We start from the raw sequence: 19,804 nt of genomic DNA, 5'->3' as shown, positions 1-19,804 counted from the left end.
TGTCAACAACTACAGACCATCAAATGTGCTACAACTTGCCTGCTGCTGGTAATCAACTACACCTAAAATAAAGAAAAAGTATATCAATGTCATCCCAGAATTAAAGCTGGAGAAAAACTACAATTAAAGTAACGATTAACTGTAAAGGGGATAAAAGCAAAGGTACAAATGGCAGAAAAGAACAAATCAACTGTCTCTCCCACACTCTCATTGGGAAATAACCTGCCTACTTTCAAAGGTCTATTACCTTACCTTTCCTGGTCAAATCATATATTTCAATTTAACAACTTTTTTTAGTTCCCACTATGTAAAAATTCTCCATAGTAGGTCATACAGAAACAAAGAGAACTAAAACGCAGCTCTTCCCTCAAATAGTTGCTAAAGTAAGAGGAGAGGTCAGATGAATAAACAATGGCAATGTGAGGCAGAACAAAAAGGACATAAAGACAAAACGAAGGGCATCAAAGGATAGTGAGTTCACATCTGATGGAACAGGTGGCATTTAGAGAACAGGAGAAGAGGGAAAATTTCAAATTTGAGAAATTGGGGGAATACAGTTACAAATCTAAAGCAAACCATAAGTAAAAACAGTGTAGTGGGAAAGCATACAGCAGATTAAGCAATAGAAGGTGGCTTTCCACAGGGTAGAAAAACATCATGGGGGAGAGTCTGCATGTACGCCAAGGGGCAATAAAATGCAACAATTTGAGATTTTTTTTAAATCCAATATATTTTTGTATATTCTAGAACCATATTTTGCCTTTACTAAAAATAAAATATGCCAGATGCTATATGAAAAAAGTAAGCATAAATATTCAATATCTTCTTAACATAATAAACCAAGCAGGATTACTTTAGGGAAGTGGTAGACGACAAAGAAGTTATTCAATATTTTAGAGGCTGTCTTTTCCAGCAGTCACAATCCTCTATAAGACTGCATATAACACTACCTAGCCTATTTTTCTATTTTGATCATCTCTGAGATAAAGCTACATGAACACACATACAAAAATGCACATCATAAATGTAACTTTATGAAAAATGAAAGAAAAAAACAATCGTAACAGAAATTTAAGTCAACATCTTTGATTTTAGCCAAGCCACTTTTCCTCTCAACATAACAACAAAAGGTTTTATGAGAACTAGGGATTCAAGTCTATTTATAGACTTGAATTGGACATATATAGACAATATAGACAATTGGAACCCACAAGTGTAAGGTGTTATAAAACATTTCCAGTATACTTATGGTTTCTAAGGAACTAGGCTATAACTTTACAAAGCAGTTTCCCACTTAAGAGTTCATCTCTGAAAGGACTGTATTCAAGTTTAGGAGAGAAAAAAAAAGACTACAGATTTTACATTTAATCCCTATTTTCAAATTATACAAAATAGCACACTAATTAAAAATACCAAACTAAGTTCAAGATTTTCAATTCTATTCACTTTTGTAAGTATAAAAAGTTAGTTATGGGCCGGCCCCATGGCTTAGCGGTTAGGTGCACGTGCTCCGCTACTGGCGGCCCAGGTTCGGATCCTGGGCGCACACAACACACCGTTTCTCTGGCCATGCTGAGGCCGCGTCCCACATACAGCAACTAGAAGGATGTGCAACTATGACATACAACTATCTACTGGGGCTTTGGGAGAAAAAAAGGAGGAGGATTGGCAATAGATGTTAGCTCAGAGCTGGTCTTCCTCAGCAAAAAGAGGAGGATTAGCATGGATGTTAGCTCAGGGCTGATCTTCCTCACAAAAAAAAAAAAGTTAGTTATGACAACTTAGCAGTTCTCCTTACCATTATTAAACTCAATATTCTCTTTAATTTTGAAAATAAATTTAACCTAATTTTTAAACCCACAGAACAGCTCGGAAACTTATAATCTTCATCAGTAGATTTTTATTCAAACAAAAAGATGAATGCAAAATCTTCATTTCACAGGTTTCAAAACCCCACAGAAAATGTATAAAATAAAAAATAAAATGCAAACCAACTTCCATTTCTGTACTTAGCTTATTAGACCACAGTTCACGTTACATACTTGAATGGCAGAATGCACTGTGATGGGAAGGAGTGGGGAGAAAAGGAAGAAATTTTACTCTTGTAAAGCATGAATTTGGGTTCAGCAAGACAAATCTTATCAAAGGCTTCTTCTTTTTTTTTTTTTTTTTTTTGTGAGATCAGCCCTGTGCTAACATCCGCCAATCCTCCTCTTTTTTTGCTGAGGAAGACGGCCCTGGGCTAACATCTGTGCCCATCTTCCTCAACTTTATATGGGACGCCGCCACAGCATGGCTTGCCAAGCAGTCCGTCGGTGCGCGCCCGGGATCCGAACCAGCGAACCCCGGGCCGCCGCAGCGGAGCGCGCGCACTTAACCGCTTGCGCCACCGGGCTGGCCCCAAGGCTTCTTCTTTTTAACTGTTTCATTTCTTCATCAGTCAACATAAAAAAGCTATTCTGTTATAATAAATTCTAAAAACAGAAATAATCTTATGAGAGTTAACAACACATTAGAGCTCTAATTGAAAGCAAAAAATGTTTAGCTACCAAAATCTATACAGAGCTAAAAGGAAGAACAAAAACATGAAGTTTTCAATATTCAATCAGTATTATAAAAATCATAAATCACTGAACAAAAATAGGTTTTCTGTTTCCAAATGAAATAGGATTCAAGATCACAGATACCCTAAAACCAAACATACATCATATAAGTTTGTAATGAATTGCCAGATGTCTGATTATGTGAGGAAATGACACATTTTGTTAAAATCCCACTAGACCAACAATAATAATCCATCAAAGCAGCTGGTTCATCAGGTTGTTTGTGTGTTTTAAATAAAACATAGCTTTTAAAGCCCACACTGTTTTTCTTCAGACTTTCACTGCCATCTAGTGGAATAACGCTGAGGTTATAATTTAAAAAGGTTTCAGCTAAATGATTTATAGATTTTTTTATAAAAGGTTATTAAAATGGCATTATTTTAATCCAGCTTTATAACACACTTAAGTGATAAAAATAATGTATTTAACCACTCTCTACACAATAACAGCATTCCAAATATACACATATTTGTTTTTAAAGAAATAGATCATGAATAAAACCTGATTTTATTCACAGAAATGTACTGAGTTATTAATGTGTACTAAAAACACAAAATTAGAAAGCAAAACTTTTATATTTGATACTCTTCCAAATACTTTTATTTACTTCTCTTACTCAATCATTATATTTTTAACAAGTATTTTCCTAAATTTATTTCAATGAAAATGAAATTATTAAATATAACAGCTTTAGAGACACCAAATATCAAAAAAAAAAACTATCTTTAAAAATCTCTCAACTTCAGTAAACAACATCAAGCTGTTTGCCACATGCCTGTCCACTTGGGGGCTAATGCTGAAAAAAAGACATCACAAATTGAAGTACAGAGAGAAAACTCCAGTGTATATGTCTTAATTTTGCTTTTCTTTTAGTTTTCAAACGTCTCATCAGACCCTCTCTCTAAAAGAAGAAATACTGTCTAGTCTGAGAAGAGACATCACAGCGCCTTCCACCCCAGTGTCTAAAAACCCCCGTCTTTCCAATCCCTTCGCCTTCCACATCCAATAAAATCCTCAGTCCTAAATTCTGCTTTTAAAATGTCTCTCAAATTTAACCCTTCTCCATTTCCTAAACCTCATGTTCTTATCTTCCTCTTAATCAGTATCCTAGTGTCCAGGATTTCCACTCAAAAATCCACCTGTATACTGGTTATCCTTCTAAAACAAATTAATCACCAATTCTAAAAGACCCTGCACTCACTTCTACCCACTGCTAATCCTCTCTCAGCTGGGCTAACACTGTGCATATCTTACTGTAAACCTCTACTGTACTTACACTACTCTGTGATTATCTATTTTCGCTTGTCTCTCCCACGTAGGCTGAGGTAGGAACAGAGTCTTATGCCTCTCTGCACTTCAAAACTTAGTAAGTGCCTGGCTCGAAAAATGATTGTCAAATGCACTGCATGAATGACCTTTTATGATTTGCTATGGAAGAAGGGTTAAAAATCTCAAAGCGTCTGAAGCCAAGAGAAGCATAATTTCATTAATGGTTAAAAGAACACAGTTAAATATTGTTAGCCTTGAGTGCCTAAGAAAAACTCTAAATGATTTTGCAGATCCATGGTTAGAGTCCCTTTTGGTACCACCTGCAGAAGATACCTGTCTTAAACGATACATAATCCTAAACTGGAAGTTTTTAGCCCAATCACTAAAGCTAAAAAAAGTCTCCTAGTCACAAACATCAATACTAATCCTAATACAGATACTACTATGGTCATCTTTTAAAAAACTACTCAGTACATTCTTTTGAATGTGTATTTCTTCCATCATTTCTCTCCTACAAATATTACAATATAGAAAGTATAAAATAGAGCAAAAAGGGCTCTTAAATAGCATCTAGTCTAATCAAATCTCTTCAAAGATGAGGAAACTGAGGCAACAAAGCAATTAAAATGACTTTCCTTTAATAAGTTGAATGTTTTAAGTCAATATTTGCACCTAGCTCTCTTCACTCTTATCCTAGCACATTTTCCTTATATCTGGGTAAAGTTCTGAAAACAAAGCTCTGTAGTTAGTGTGTAGTTTTAGGATTCCTTTCACGGATGATAAGAAGCCAAGTCAAATCCACTTATCTTACTTCACAGAAGTATTTTAAATGCTAGAAAACATTCTGCCCAAACTCTCAGAATGTTATAAAACAGAAATGCTGCAGGGTAGGCAGGTGCTCAATAAATATTTGTGGAATGGATTCAGCATAAAAACAACAATACTTTCTTATATTTAGACAGATATATTCTCAAGTTTTAACCTCAACAGATATCTCTTTTGTCCCATCACCCTATATTCTTCTTTAATGAAAAAATTCAAAAGCATAGCTAAACCAAGCATGTACTAGAAAACATAGCTGAGTCCTCTTTGTATTTATGAATTAGTGAAATCAAGGCCTTAAAAAAAACACTTATCTTTAAAGAATAATATCAGGAGGCAGTATTTCAGTAAAAATTCATAAAACAGTACCAATATTTACTACTCTTTTTCAGGATTATGATAGGTAACCATTATGGCAGCATTATAGAAAGTGTTTATTTAAAGTCTAAATGTAGATTCATAAGGTTCCGAATACTGATATTTTTATTTTTTAATCAGGATTCAACAAATACTCTCAAACACAGTCCTAACAAGTTCTGTAACCATTAATCATGTGGCTATTGCAATTATTATATATTAAAATAAATTTTAGTCTTAATTCTTCATAATCCTTGTAACAAATTAAAGTAAGTAAAAATCTTTAATATAATTCAAAAAAGTATAAATTTCATTAAACGGATAACAAATTTAGTCAGTAAATACTATATAGATTATATAGTATTTATAATACAGAATATAGCATTCTTATATCCTTACCTCTGCATGAAAATCCCATTCATTTGAGATATAACAGAATCCATTTCCCAGGAATGAAATGTTAGGTCATCACTAACTCTTTATTCTGCTTTTCCCTACAAAAATTGTCACTAAAACTTCCAAAATTTTTTCTAAAAAAATTCCTGTATTTTCCCTTTCTCCATTCTTGTTATCAGATCCTCAACTCGGTCAATGGTTCCCAAACTTGACTCCATACTGGAATCACCTGGGGACCTTTAACTGGAATGGGGTATGGCCTGGGTACCAATAACTCTAAAGTGCAGCAAAGTTTGAGCACCACTGACCTTGACTCCGAACCATTTAAGCTAAGATTTTTGAAATCTTTCTCAAAGTTTCCTTTCCTATAGCAAGTTCTGAAAATCATCCTAATTTTTTTAGTTTTCCATACTATTTACTCCACCAAAATTCCAAATTTCCAGTATATGGATTATTATTTGACTCACATCTCCTCTTAAAATGGGATACAGTGTCATCTTGTCTATAAAATGCAGAAAGTGTACCAAATTATTTCTAAGCTTTCTTCCCACTCAGAATTTATATAGTTCTCAAAAAAAAAAAAAATCAACAATCCTTTCTGGATTATCAAGCACACCCAATGCCCCTCTTCAGTTCTCCTTCACGACCCTCCTTTTTCTAGTGAGTTGAACCATATGAAATTTGCCAATATTAGACCATTTTTAGCCTAAACAAACAGCCATTTCATATGATTCACCCTAATATTTTCCTACTTACCCTTTATACTAGAACCTTCTAATGTAACACAGCCCAAGCTAAACTATTTCTTTCTTTTTTTTTTTTTTTCGTGAGGAAGATCAGCCCTGAGCTAACATCTGTGCTAATCCTCCTCTTTTTGCTGAGGAAGACCAGCTCTGAGCTAACATCTATTGCCAATCCTCCTCCTCTTTTTCTCCCCAAAGCCCCAGTAGATAGTTGTATGTCATAGCTGCACATCCTTCTAGTTGCTGTATGTGGGACTCGGCCTCAGCATGGCCGGAGAAGCGGTGTGTCGGTGCACGCCCGGGCTCCAAACCTGGGCCGCCAGTAACCGAGCGTGCGCACTTAACCGCTAAGCCATGGGGCCGGGCCCCATAAACTATTTCTTTCTTGAAAACCCCACTGGAACCTCAATTCCTTGTTACAATTTAGAAAGACATTACAACAAGAAAAGGAAAAAGAAATGGGTCCATTCCTGAAGACCAAGAGTGCCTTTTTTTATGTTCTACCAATACCTGAGTGAGGTAAAGCTAATAAATGAAATTAATGTTTAAAAGTTTCTCTATACAAGTATTTACACTATTTAAATAGCACAGATTGGGTTTTTTTTATTTTTATTTATTTTATTTTATTTTATTTTTTTTTTTGAGGAAGATCAGCCCTGAGCTAACATCCATGCTAATCCTCCTCTTTTTGCTGAGGAAGACAGGCTCTGAGCTAACATCCATTGCCAATTCTCCTTTTTTTTCCCCAAAGCCCCACTAGATAGTTGTATGTCATAGTTGCACATCCTTCTAGTTGCTGTATGTGGGACACGGCCTCAGCATGGCCGGAGAAGCCGTGCGTCGGTGCATGCCTGGGATCCGAACCCGGGCTGCCAGTAGCGGAGCGCGCGCACTTAACCGCTAAGCCACGGGGCGGGCCTTGGGTTTTTTTAATTTGTTTTTTACTTCTTACACTAGAATATCAGGGGAACCCAGACTAAGATAGTGTTCTATTTTTTTTATTGAGGTATAAGTGACATACAACATTAGTTCCCAGTGTACAACATAATGATCAATATTTGTAAATATTGCAAATGATCACCACAGTTAAGTCTAGTTAACATTTGTCACCATACATAGTTACAGAATTTTTTTTTGTCATGAGAATTTTTAAAATCTACTCTGTTAGCAACTTTCAAATACGCAATAGAGTATTATTAACTATAGTCGCCATGCTGTACCTTACATCCCCATGACTTATTTATTTTATAACTGGAAGCTTGTACCTTTTGACTCTCTTCACCCATTTCCCATTTCACCCTCCCCCACCTCCCTGCCTCTGCAACCACCAAACTGTTCTCTCTATCTATGAGCTTTGGGTATGTTTTTGGTTGGGGGAGTTGGCGGGTGTGGTTTAGATTCCACCTGTAAGTGAGGTCATACAGTATTTGTCTTTCTCTGTCTGACTTATTTCCCTTAGCATAATGCCCTAAAGGTCCATCCATTTTGTCACAAATGGCAAGATTTCATTCTTTTTTATGGCTGAATAATATTCCATATGTATACCACATTTTTTTAATCCATTCATTCATCAATGGATACTTAGGTTGTTTCCATTCTTGGATGTTATAAACAATGCTGCAATGAACATGGTGATGCATATATCATTTCAAGTTAATATTTTCATTTTCTTTGGATAAATACCCAGAAGTGGAATTGCTGGATCATATGGTAGTTCTATTTTTAACCTTTTGAAGAACCTCTATACTGTTTTCCATTGTGGCTACATTGATTTACAATCCCACCAACAGTGCACAAGGGTTCCCTTTTCTCCACATTGTCACCAACACTTGTTATTTTTTGTCTTTTTGATAATAGCCATTCTAACAAGTATCAATTGTTATTAAGTTCAAAAAATATCTACCTACTCCAGACTATTGGGCAGCTTGCTTTTTAAACCTAGTAATATACTGTGTTTTCTATGCAACACATTTTACTACGTTTAAAACCCAAGCTTCAGAATAATTTATAGAGTATAACACCATTTTTGTAAAAGTAAAAAAGGAGGGAGGAACCTACACTGACTAGCTCATGTGAAATAACGCCCAGCTTCACAGAGTTTATTGTATCACCCTATTTCCTTCATAGTATTTGTCATAATTTGCAATCACCTTGTTTACTTTCTGTCTTCCCTCTACTTGAACCTAAGTAAGCTCCCTGACAATAGAGTTTTGTCTTTTGGAAGACCTTGGTCTTTTCCACTGCTGTATTGCCAGACCCTAGAGAATGCTAGCACATAGCAGATGCTCAATAAATTTGTTGAATATCCATAGGGAAAAGACCAGAAGGCAATGTTAACCCTGACTATGTTAGTGATTTTTAAGATATTTTTTTTTAGGTACCTTTTTCTGTTTACCATGTATTCTGTTCAGAGTATATATTACTTTTTTATTAAAGGAAAAGGTTATTTTTAAATGATCATTTCAAATTAATATTTTATATTTTGTTGAAATGCTTTTAATAATTTGAAAAACTAAAGATCGTTTTTTGAAACCATCAAAGCTCAGGTCATCAAGAACTAGCTGCAACATTAATTTTAAAGCAATTGTATATAAATAAATCATGTAAAAATATATATCATCACTAATTACCAGGGAAATGCAAATCAAAACCACAATGAGGTATCACCTCACATCTGTCAGAATGGCTAGAAATAGACCAGAAATAACAAGTGTTGGTGAGGATGTGGAGAAAAGGGAACCCTTGTGCACTGTTGGTTGGAATGTAAATTGGTGCAGCCACCGTGGAAAACAGTATGGAGGTTCCTCAAAAATTTAAAAACAGAACTACCATATGATCCAGCAATCCTACTTCAGGGTATATATCCAAAGGAAATGAAAACAGGATCTCCAAGAGATATCTGCACCCCCATGTTCACTGCAGCATTATTCACAATAGCCAAGATATGGAAACAACCTAAATGTCAGTGAACAGATGAATGCATAAGGGAGATGTAGTATATATGTATATATACAATGGAATATTATTCAGCCATGAGAAAGAAGGAAATCCTGCCATTTGTGACAACATGGATGGACAGTGAGGGCATTATGCTGTGTGAGATAAGTCAGACAGAGAAAGACAAATACTGTATGATCTCACTTGTACATAAAATCTAAAAAAGCCACACTCATAGAAACAGAGCCTTTATAAAAGGGTAGTTGCCAGGGGCTAGAGGAAATGAGGATATTTGTCAGAGCACACACTTCCAGTTATAAGATGAATAAGTTCTGGGGATCTAATAAAAAAATTTAAAAATAGAAAAAATATATGTATGACCTAACTATAAAGGAACATCTAAGTTGTGAAACATATGCTCAGCATTAAAGTTATACCAAGCCATGCTGTGTAGGGAATTTCTTAACATGAGTCTTCTTGTACTGCCTGCGAACTTCATCCATATCAAACTTGGTCTACTGACTGGAACTTTGCCACTCTCTGGACCTAGCAACTCTTAAATTCTCAAAACCACCCAGAGTAGAAGGCAGCAGTTCTGCTCACACTGCAGCACCTGTGATGTTTCAAGACAATGCACAGAGAGAATAGGCACAAGACGCTTATAAGGCTTTCTTAGTGTAAGGCTAAATTTAAGCTGACAGCGTAGACACTAATTTCACTATTAACTATTTTACAATTTAACTAACTTAGCTTCTTAGTGTGTGTCAATCAGACCAAGGCCCCAGACTTAATCATCACCTGAACTATTTACATTTGCTGACCTTGTGATCCAAGACTGGCCTCTCTACCCAGAGCCAGTCATCTCAAAAGTACACACCGCTGGTCACTGATGGGGCTAAGGTGGGGAGTCAGTAAGAAGACTGTGTAATGAGACCATTATAAATTCACTACCTACCAGTACTGGAAAAACATCACGGCTCACAGTTTAAAGACAACAGAAAGTTCTTATGCAATACATTCATGTATTTTTTAAAGAAGCTCACTTATCAATTTTACATTGGTTCCAAAACATCTAATGAAATCTAATTCAAGGCATGTTCATAATGCATGATAATCTTTTCTCCTTAAGTCAAAGAAAAAAAGAGAATTATTTGTCAATTAGGATTTATGGTTATCTCTTAGTTCTCAGTTTTATCACATTCAATAATCTTTTATAACATTATATAAAATATTCAAAATGCCTCTTTAAGGTTTTTGTCTAAGCAATTTCATGTAAAAGAGTTGGTTAGAATTTTATCATATTTGGAGAATATGTTTGGGTCTGATCTAAAATAAAGGCTAAGCAGTAAATACAAAGTTCACTTTAAGGCACCTCATAGAAGTGAGACATCATCCTCCTAAGCAGCTGACACTGAGGTGTGACGAGAGGCCTCATAATTGCTGATCAAGAGAAACAAGCCCTATGTATTAAGATGCCAGACACAGAAAACAAACAGTAGTTTCAAATATGATCCTCAAATTGAAAATCACAAGAGCAGACCTTCAGAAGAACAGGCTTTGATCTGTGATGGAGCTGCTATTTACAGACACAGCTCTAAGTGGCAACACTCCAGAGTGAGAAACAGCAGGGATTTATTTATTTAACAATGGTTAATAATTCTCCTGAGGTGAAGCCAGCTAGCTATCAAATAACACCTATTAAATTTGTAAACGGAGAAGTTCACATGAATACCAGAGGATTAAAATCTAAGATATCTACAATTTGGTATAAGTTATGTTTTAGCTACTTATTCAAAAATCTCTGCTTCATAACAAAAACATAATTAACTGTGATTTTTGGCTCAGAGCGTTACAACATAAAAAGTAAATTATTTCATTTTATTTCTCCAAATTACAGCAGATAAATCAATAAGTTTCTCATATATATATAACTGCTTTCAGGCTAAGAATTTAATATAATAATAAACTCTAAATTTATCAATTTTGCATTTTCTGTTACACTATAATGAATCATATGTATCCCAATGAATAATGAAAGCAAAAACAAGCCCCAAGCCTACTGTGCTATAAAAATTTACCTAGCTCATCATAACAACCATCTGCCTATGGGAGAGAAAAGCTTCTGTGAATCAATTATTATCCAAAGGCAATAATCTTTTCTTAAAGAAGTGAAAAGTCATGCTCACGCATGTAGATCAATACCTTTCCAGGGACCCGGAGACTCTCGATGGCACCGAGATCACTGAGGCTCTCCGGAGGGCTTTTAAGACCCTTAAAAAAAAAACAAGATAAAAGAATTTTAATTGTGCTGCAGAACCGTAAAATGATAGAACATACCTATTAGAATAGAAATCACCATTTTAAAAAATATAAATTATCCTGCTTTAAAACATATAGAACATATGTTCTAAAAACAATTGTCACTTAATACATATAGTACTATTATTATACCAAGTAAAGATGTACTTTTGGTGGTTTAAAATAAAAGTATTATATGGCACCTTCATAACTAACGTTTGAAGCCTAACTTAACCTTGTGATTCAAAAACAAACAAAAGAAAAGAAACTTGGGTGACAAAAGGCATTCTATAAAAGCACTTATCTATTAATCATTACCAAATTCACCTGGTAAAAAGGTCCAAGTATTATGATTCACAGAGACAATACACCAACCAAAGGAGCTAATCAAAGATTTTTAAATAATGCTAATTGCTTAATTAATACATAAGTAATCCCTTGATTTTACCTGATGATTTCTCACCAATGCACCCAATTTATACTGCATAATTGAGACTTAAACCTCATGTCTCACCGCTTTCTACCTGTACTTTAGCTCTTTGGTACCCAGGACTTTCTATATTCACATCAACTGAGGGATTCTGAAAGTCTCATTTGCACCAGGGAAAGTTATCAAGACAGAAAGAAGTTAGCAATTTAAATTTTCTTTCAAGGCCTCTTTTTAAAAATAGGCTATTCAAAGCAGACACCTAAAATCCCTGTAATATTAGTCTGTAAGCTAAATTAGCTGGTACATGAATCTGAGGAGAGATTTTTGCTACAGTCAAGTTTTCATCCTTTAGGTGCCCTATATTGGCCCTTCGGTATCCTTAGTAACCAAAATATATGGTACATTTAGGTTGATTATTTGAGACTTAGAGCAGAACCTGCATATTTTTAAATTATGGAGGTGTGTATTTTATCTTCCCTATTCTAAAATGCCACCAGTCATATCTACAATGTTTTATGACAAGGTGCTCTGCCTCACCCCCAAATCTTCCATTACTCCCAGAATACCCCACCCAGCCTTCTCTCTCTTACACACCCACATAGCCACCCTCTAAAGAAACCAAAACCCTACCTTAAGAATTAACTCCTCTATGAAGTCTTCCTAAATCCCTATGCTTCAAAGAACACACTATTTTTCAGTATTGTCCCTGGATCATCTCCATCAACATCACTCGGGAAGTTTTTAAACATGAGATTCCTGGGTCCCACTACAGATCTAATGAATAGGTATTTCTGGATTAGGACCAGGAATTGCATTTTAACAAGCAACGCTGGTGATTCATATAATCACTAATGTTTTAGAAACCCAGATAGACATTTTCCAACATAATACCTCTACCAAAGTAATGAAGTTTTAAATATTAAATATATCTCTTTTTCTCTCCCAGACCAAAGTCCCAAGAGAAGGGAGAGACCAAATCTTATTTGCCTCTATAGCACATTGGCTAGCAAAGTTCCAGGAACAGAGTAAACACCAAAGAAATGAATAAATTATCCAGTAGAAAAGTTTGGTCAAGCTCCAATCTCCAGCTAATTAGAAGATTGTTCCCATGGGAACATGCAATTGACTTTAAAATGAAGTTTCCAGGGAAGTTTGCTGGAATAAAAAAAGCATAGGTACTGAGTTTTACTGTCTTATAATGAGTGAGGAAATAAACGTATGTAACTACTCTTGTGCCCTTGTTCTTCCTTGTCCCAATTTCTCACCAATAGTCACCATGAGGGCAAAGCATCAAGTGGTAAAGAAGGCAAGGCTGAGTTACAGAACTAACCTTCTATATACATTATACACACACATACATTCATACATACACACATATGTGAGAGTAAATCATCGTAATTTGATTCAAAATCATGACCACCTCTAAAATACCCTGTAAAAAATGCAATTGCCATGCCTTTTAAACAAACACTTTAAAAAGTATAGATTTGTTTAACCAACCTAACAGAAATCCTTGGAGGAATATATCACATGTAATTTTTCTCTTTCCCCAGAGCTACTCAGTAAAGAAACCAATGGCTGAAACGTAAACAGTGATATACACCAACATCTAGAAAAAGATATAACCTCCAAATTAGTCACTGAACACAATAATTTGCTACTGATACATGGCAACTTTCCATGAAATGTACAAAATAAAAGTAATAACAATTGGAAACCCTATATACATATTAGGAAGCAGGGGAATGCAGTGATTCAAGGAATGGGCTCTGTGGCCTTGAACAACTTGCTTAACCTGCCTATCATTATATTCCAATGATGATGACAGTCATTAGATGGTGACAACTCAGAGGCTGCTATAAAGAGGAAAGGAGATAATGTTATGTGAAGGCCAAAAACAGTGTCTGGTACATGGCAAGCATTCTTTACGTGTTAACCATTATTCTGAATATTATTGTGATCACAGAGAAATGCTTTTCTTTTCTCTTATCAAAACAGAAATGAAGAATTACATAAATGCCTCAAAGCACAACATCTGACACTCACCTGTATCTTAGGATTATAGATCTTGAACCTTTTAATTAGCAATTTCATAAATTTTTACTAACAGAAATTAAGTCATCATTTTTACTTTATCTTTACCTCTCTAAAGCAGGAAATCATGGTTATAACTGTAATACTCCGCCTTGATGAAACTGAAACTTTCACTGTAATCACTAAGCATTATTTCCTTTTCTTCTGTATTTGGTTTTTGTTTTAATAATTCCCCCAGTTTAAATTTATACAAAATTCAGCATAAATAACACCTGCCACTGCACTTTATTTCTTTGTCCAAATCAGATTAACACTACAGACTACTTCTTTTATGTCTACATAAACCCTCAATTTCCAGTTATGACACCAGCAACTTACGTCCCCATGGTCAAAAGGAGCACGTGAGATGACCGTGTTTCCTTCTCTTTTCAGCAAAACTCCACAGAGTGTTTATACTCAATCCTCAATTTCCCTCAAACCCACCCTAATCAGGCTTTCCTCCCCGCCACTTCACAAAAAGTGCTGTTGTTGGGTCACCGATGACCTCCATGCTGCTCAGTCCAAAGGCCATTCTCAGGGCCAGCCCAGTGGCGCAGCGGTTTAGTGCGCGCGCTCCGCTTTGGCGCCCGGGGTTGGCAGGTTGGGACCCTGGGCGCGCAGGGACGCACTGCCTGTCAAGCCATGCTGTGGCGGTGTCCCATATAAAGTAGAGGAAGATGGGCATGCGTGTTAGCCCAGGGCCAATCTTTCCCAGCAAAAACAGGAGGATTGGCAACGGATGTTAGCTCAGGGCTGATCTTCCTCACAAAAAAAAAGGCGCATTCTCATTCTCACCTTACATGGCCCATCTGCAGCATTTAACATAGCTGGTCATGCCCTCTTTGAAATTCTGTACTTGGTTTCCAGTACCCACTCTACTTGGTTGTTCTCTTTATCCAACATTCACCTAACAAATATTTATTGAGCAGCTGTTATGGGACAGGTGCTCTTCAAGATGCTGTAGACTTCTTACCTCACTGGCTGCTCCTTCTCAATCTGCCTAGCTAGATCCACGGCTTCTCTCTGACCTTTTAACACTGAACTCTCAAGAGCTCCAACTTTGGACTCTTACATCTCACTCACTTCACTGGTGAGCTTAGCCAGTTTATATACCTCCTATATGCTGGTAACTCCCAAATTTTTATCTATACCCTAGATTTCTCCTCAGAAATTCAGAGTCTTTTAGCCAACTGACTACTTTATCTCTCCATTTAAATATTTGAGAGGCTTTCAAATTAACAAGTCTAAAAACATTCTCCCTTCCTTCAATCTGTTCCTCCCTCAGTCTTACCCACCTCGGTAAAGGGCAATTCCATTCTTCCAATTGCTGAGGCCAAACCATTTGGAGTCAACCTCGATGCTTCTCTTTCTCTCACAGCCCAAATCCAATATGTCAAGAAATCCTGTCAACTCTACGTTTACAATATATCCACAATCCCACCTCTTCTCAACACTTCCAAAGCCAGCACCCTGGTTAAGGCCCACACCCTCTCACACTTGGATTGCCGCAATAGCATCCTTATTAGTCTACATGGTTTTGCTTTTTCCCTCTTCAATCTATTCTTAAAACAGAGGCCAGAAAGATCTTTCTGAAGTATATGTCAAATTACATCTCTCCTCTGCTTGCTATTTCAATCAAAATAGAAGCATGGCCTTGCGACGAGTGAGGAGAAAAGCAGCAGGAGACGAGGTCAGGATGAAGTTGTGCGTGAGCCGGCTTCCTGACCTCATCTCCTATACACTCTTCTCCTCACACACTTCACTCCACCCACACTGGCCTCTTGCTATTCCTTAAACATGCTCCTGCCTCAGGCACCTCTGCATTTGCTTTTCCTTACACCTAGAATGCTCCTTCCCACATATCTACATGGTTCACTCCCTCATCTCCTTCAGGTTTTTACTCAAATGATATACCTTCTCAGCGAGGCCTTCCACAGCCACCCTATCTAAAATCATAAACGACTCCAAATTCCCAACAACTCCCAGTATTCCCTATCCTGTTTTCCTCCAAATCATTTCTCACCATGTCTGCCTGAGCACTTGTCTGTTTTGTTCACTGCTGCATCCTCCAAACTTAGAATAGTGCCTGGCACATAGTGCTCAATAAACATGTGCTGAATGAAGTGAAAGAACAGAGATCAGTATAATGGAGAAAGCAGAACAACCGATAATAAAGACAGCTAACAAAGCCCACTCTCCCACTCTACTCCAAACCAAGATCCTGGGAGAGCTGAACTGCCAAAAACCCTTAATTTCATATCTCATATTATTACATTTTCTGTAGCCTCACAAAGAAACATCTTTGTGTATATTTATTTGTAATACTACTACATTTAACCCAATAATAAAGAGCACTAAATAAAATCCCCAATGTAACTCTAGGTAGCACCCTACTTTCATACTTCATAGATTCATGAACTGTGTATTAACAATGATCAAATACATGGAAGCCAAGCCTTAAACATATGTAATTAGGATGACTTTAAAAATCTGTGTAAAACTCCTAATTTTACCTCACTTTTTACATAGTATAGTTCCAACTTTTCATATGCTTCTTTAGTTGTTTTTTTTTTCCATCCAATAAGCACAGATTGCACCCACTCAAGTCCAATAAGTAACTTGACTGAGGCTAAAGAGTTATGATTTTCAGCACAATTTCACCACATTCAGGAGACGTAAATTTATTATCACTGATATCTGGACTTTTGTCTTTTTCTGTCCCACTTATTATTACAAAATATGGTTAAAAAACAATAAGCCAACCAAAGTTGCTGTGTAATGATGACAATGTTGACTACACTGAACTGCATGGTAAGCAACATGAAAGAGCACAAACTTAACTGATGCACAAGTCCAAATTCAGCATTCCAAAGGCAGTTTAAGAGTATTAGTGGTATAACGTACAAAAGTGTATCTTATTTTAAAAATCAGATACCATAGTCAGCCCAAAATCATCTATTGTTTGAATTACTGCAACAGGCTGCTTTCAGTTTTCCTGCTTTCCTACCATCAATGCAGCCACTGAGATGATCTCTATGATCAAGCACTTCTTTGATAAGGCCCAGGAACTTCATTAGCTCCTTTATTTACCTCTTTACCTCCACTGTATCATATAAATATCACCACCAGCCTAACTCCATAAGGTACATGTTATTATTCCTATTTTAAAGAGGAGGAAACAGATGCTCAAAAAAGTTAGGTGACTTGCTCAAGGTCACAGAGTTAACTACAGGATGGAACAGGACCCAAACTCCTTCTCAAATAAGAAATAATATGAAGCATAATACTAGTACTCAACAAATGTGAGGGATTGTACTCAACAAATGTGAGGGATTGCCAAAGGTTACTACCCACTTAAATCTTTTCTTATTCACATAACTTTTTAATTCTATGTTCATGACATTAACAATATTATTTGACAGGAGTAAAATAATCATGTAGGACTCATGTATTGTTCACCAGAAACCTCAAATTTGTAACCTGTTCAGATATCTCCCAAATTCTAAATTCTCAAATAACAATTTAATTTGGAATTTCTATTTTTTTAATCAACAACAAAAAACTCATAAATGAACTTTTCATTAAATGATTATCCTACACATTCTCCAAAGTTCTCAAAACCACGTTGATTTAAAACTCTAATCTAAATTACCTTCCTCTCATATTAAAATAATAAAGATGGCCGGTTCTAGTGAAATATTAGACTTTAAATAAACAAAGGTATCTAAAACCAAGTCGTGCTCAGTAAGTACATAAAAGGAAATTTCTCTCACTTCTTGCTTGAAGGAAGTTGAAGCATTATTAGGAAGTCCCTAACATTTACAAGATAGCACAGAAAATAGCCAAAGTTTTATTTATGAATCACCATTCCGGCCAAAAATAAAAGACTATTATTTTGCCATGACAATGATTTAAAAAGGCAGCATTTCACAAACAATTTTCACATACATTCGCTTAGTGATGACCCTCATAACAGATCTGTGAGAGAAGATGAACAAAAATAATTATTCTTCTCATTTTTACATCAGGAAACTTAAACTACAAGGTTTGGGAACTTGCCCAAAGTCATATAGCTACAAATTCTGTCTTCAAATTAGCTGTTTTCACTCTTTCCAGGTCATCTCTAGGGCACAGACCTCAACTCCCTACTCAGGCCATCTGCTCAAAGACGACAGACAGCATGGATATGAGGAACCCTGCAAGGCAGCTGGGGCTGTCACTGGAAAGATGGCAAAAGGGGGAGGAGGGGAGACAAAGATAACCTCTGGCTCCTTCATTCACCTCGTCCAAACCAATGTTTCTGGGACGCCGCTACCCGCTAGAGCAAGGGTCTGATCCGGGCGGCTCAGGTGAATTTTCCAGGGTGTGTCCCGGTTTCCCCGTGCCACTGGCACCTGCCACCAGCTATAACTTAGGTCTCCTCCCACAGCGGCCCAGAGACAGAACATCACGGCTCTTCTCCCAGCGGAAATGAAAGAGGCCTTTGCTTCAGCTGCCGCTACTTACCTGTCGGGTCATAAGAGATTTGATTTTTTGCATTGTCGAAATCGTGAGGAGGGTTCTCTGCCACAAAGAACTAACAAATCACACAGAACCACCAGACAGCTGGCCCCGATACAGGGAAGCCATAGTGAATGGTCACGTGGACCAGCCGACCCGGGTCATTCTTTCTTGCCCTGGGCATGCTGGGAATTGTAGTCTTCCAGCTGCCTCCGGCGCTTGCAATGGAGGAGAGAGAACAGCCAAGGTACTACATTTCCCAGCAAGCAAAATAGCGGGCGCTCCAGTTAAGCCTGCAAAGCTTGTTGCTCTGAGTGACCACGGCGATTGCCGGTCATTGCTCTCGGTAGGTGTGCTTCGGCGAGGCAAAAACCTAACTCATAGGTGACTAGCCATTCAGCGAAAGGAACAAAGACTAAGACAGTATAGAAACCAGACTGGCATGATGCCCCCTAGGAGTGTGACGAAGGAAACCCCACCTGGTCTAGAAGGGCGGGATGGGAGAACGTGAGACTGCCGGGAAGGAGCAGGAACTCAAGGGAAGGCACTCTACAAGAGGTGACCTGAGCACTTGGGACTCCCCTGGTAGCACTGGGCTTGTCTTGAGGAAAGGTGTGGTTCAGGTTGTCCAATAGGCGGCTGGCTAGGGTTAGGGCTGTTCTTCCTCAGTCTTGGCATCCACTGCCAAAAAGCCCTAAAACTCAAGGGTTCAACTCCCACCTATCATTTTATTACCTGCGCTAAGGCAAGTCAAGAAGGAAAATAAAACGTAATAATAAGCACACATGTCACTTTAAAGTCCTCTTTTCAATTTTAGCAGTTTAGTTAAATTGGACAAATTAATAGGGGAGTCGTTTGGGCCTCGATTTAAGAAAGAACTTTCCAATTATGAGAATACCAAAAAAAAAAGCCACCCAGAGCTAACAATTAATAATAGCTATCATTCATTATAAGCTTACTGCATTGTCAAGAACTCTGCTAGTAGCTTTACATGTATTATCTCATTTACCCACACAAACATCCTATGGGGGTACTATTATCTCCATTTTAAAGATGAGGAAACTGAGGTATGGAGAAATTAAGTTAAGAAATTAAATTAAATTAAGCAATTAAATTAAATTAAGAAATCTTGCCTAAGATTACTGCTGATGTGCATACAGAAACTGAAGGACTTATTATCCAGATGTTTAAGTAAAGGTTTTATGTATAGTGTTGAAGAGCAAGTCCTGAAATGTGGTACCAATGATTCTTTTAAATTTACATTTATTTTTAATTAATATTCATTAGAAAAAAAATAAAATTCAGATCCATGATTCCAAAAATATTTCTTAAGACAACTAAAAAAAAATGTTAGGGCCGGCCCATGGCTTAGTGGT

General features: G+C 36.9%; 1 protein-coding gene across 2 annotated transcripts in view; it reads right to left on the bottom strand.

Moving 5' to 3' along the window:
- The window catches only part of VPS50 (VPS50 subunit of EARP/GARPII complex), a 138,063-nt gene extending 119,513 nt beyond the window's left edge, over positions 1-18,550 (bottom strand). For both annotated transcript variants that reach the window (XM_004431349.3, XM_087421085.1), the window contains exons 1-2: positions 18,435-18,550; positions 11,330-11,398 (exon numbers count right to left, since the gene is read on the bottom strand). In XM_004431349.3, the coding sequence (XP_004431406.1) occupies positions 11,330-11,398; positions 18,435-18,467 (102 nt within the window). In that variant the 5' untranslated portion in view covers positions 18,468-18,550. The remainder of the gene's footprint in view (positions 1-11,329; positions 11,399-18,434) is intronic.
- Positions 18,551-19,804: the final 1,254 nt, after the last annotated feature.

The sequence above is a fragment of the Ceratotherium simum genome, chromosome 1, assembly GCF_057802395.1.
Source record: "Ceratotherium simum simum isolate JZ-2026a chromosome 1, ASM5780239v1, whole genome shotgun sequence".
Taxonomy (NCBI): domain Eukaryota; kingdom Metazoa; phylum Chordata; class Mammalia; order Perissodactyla; family Rhinocerotidae; genus Ceratotherium; species Ceratotherium simum.
The sequence above is the reverse complement of the archived record's forward strand: the minus strand, read 5'-3'. Positions and strand labels throughout refer to the sequence as shown.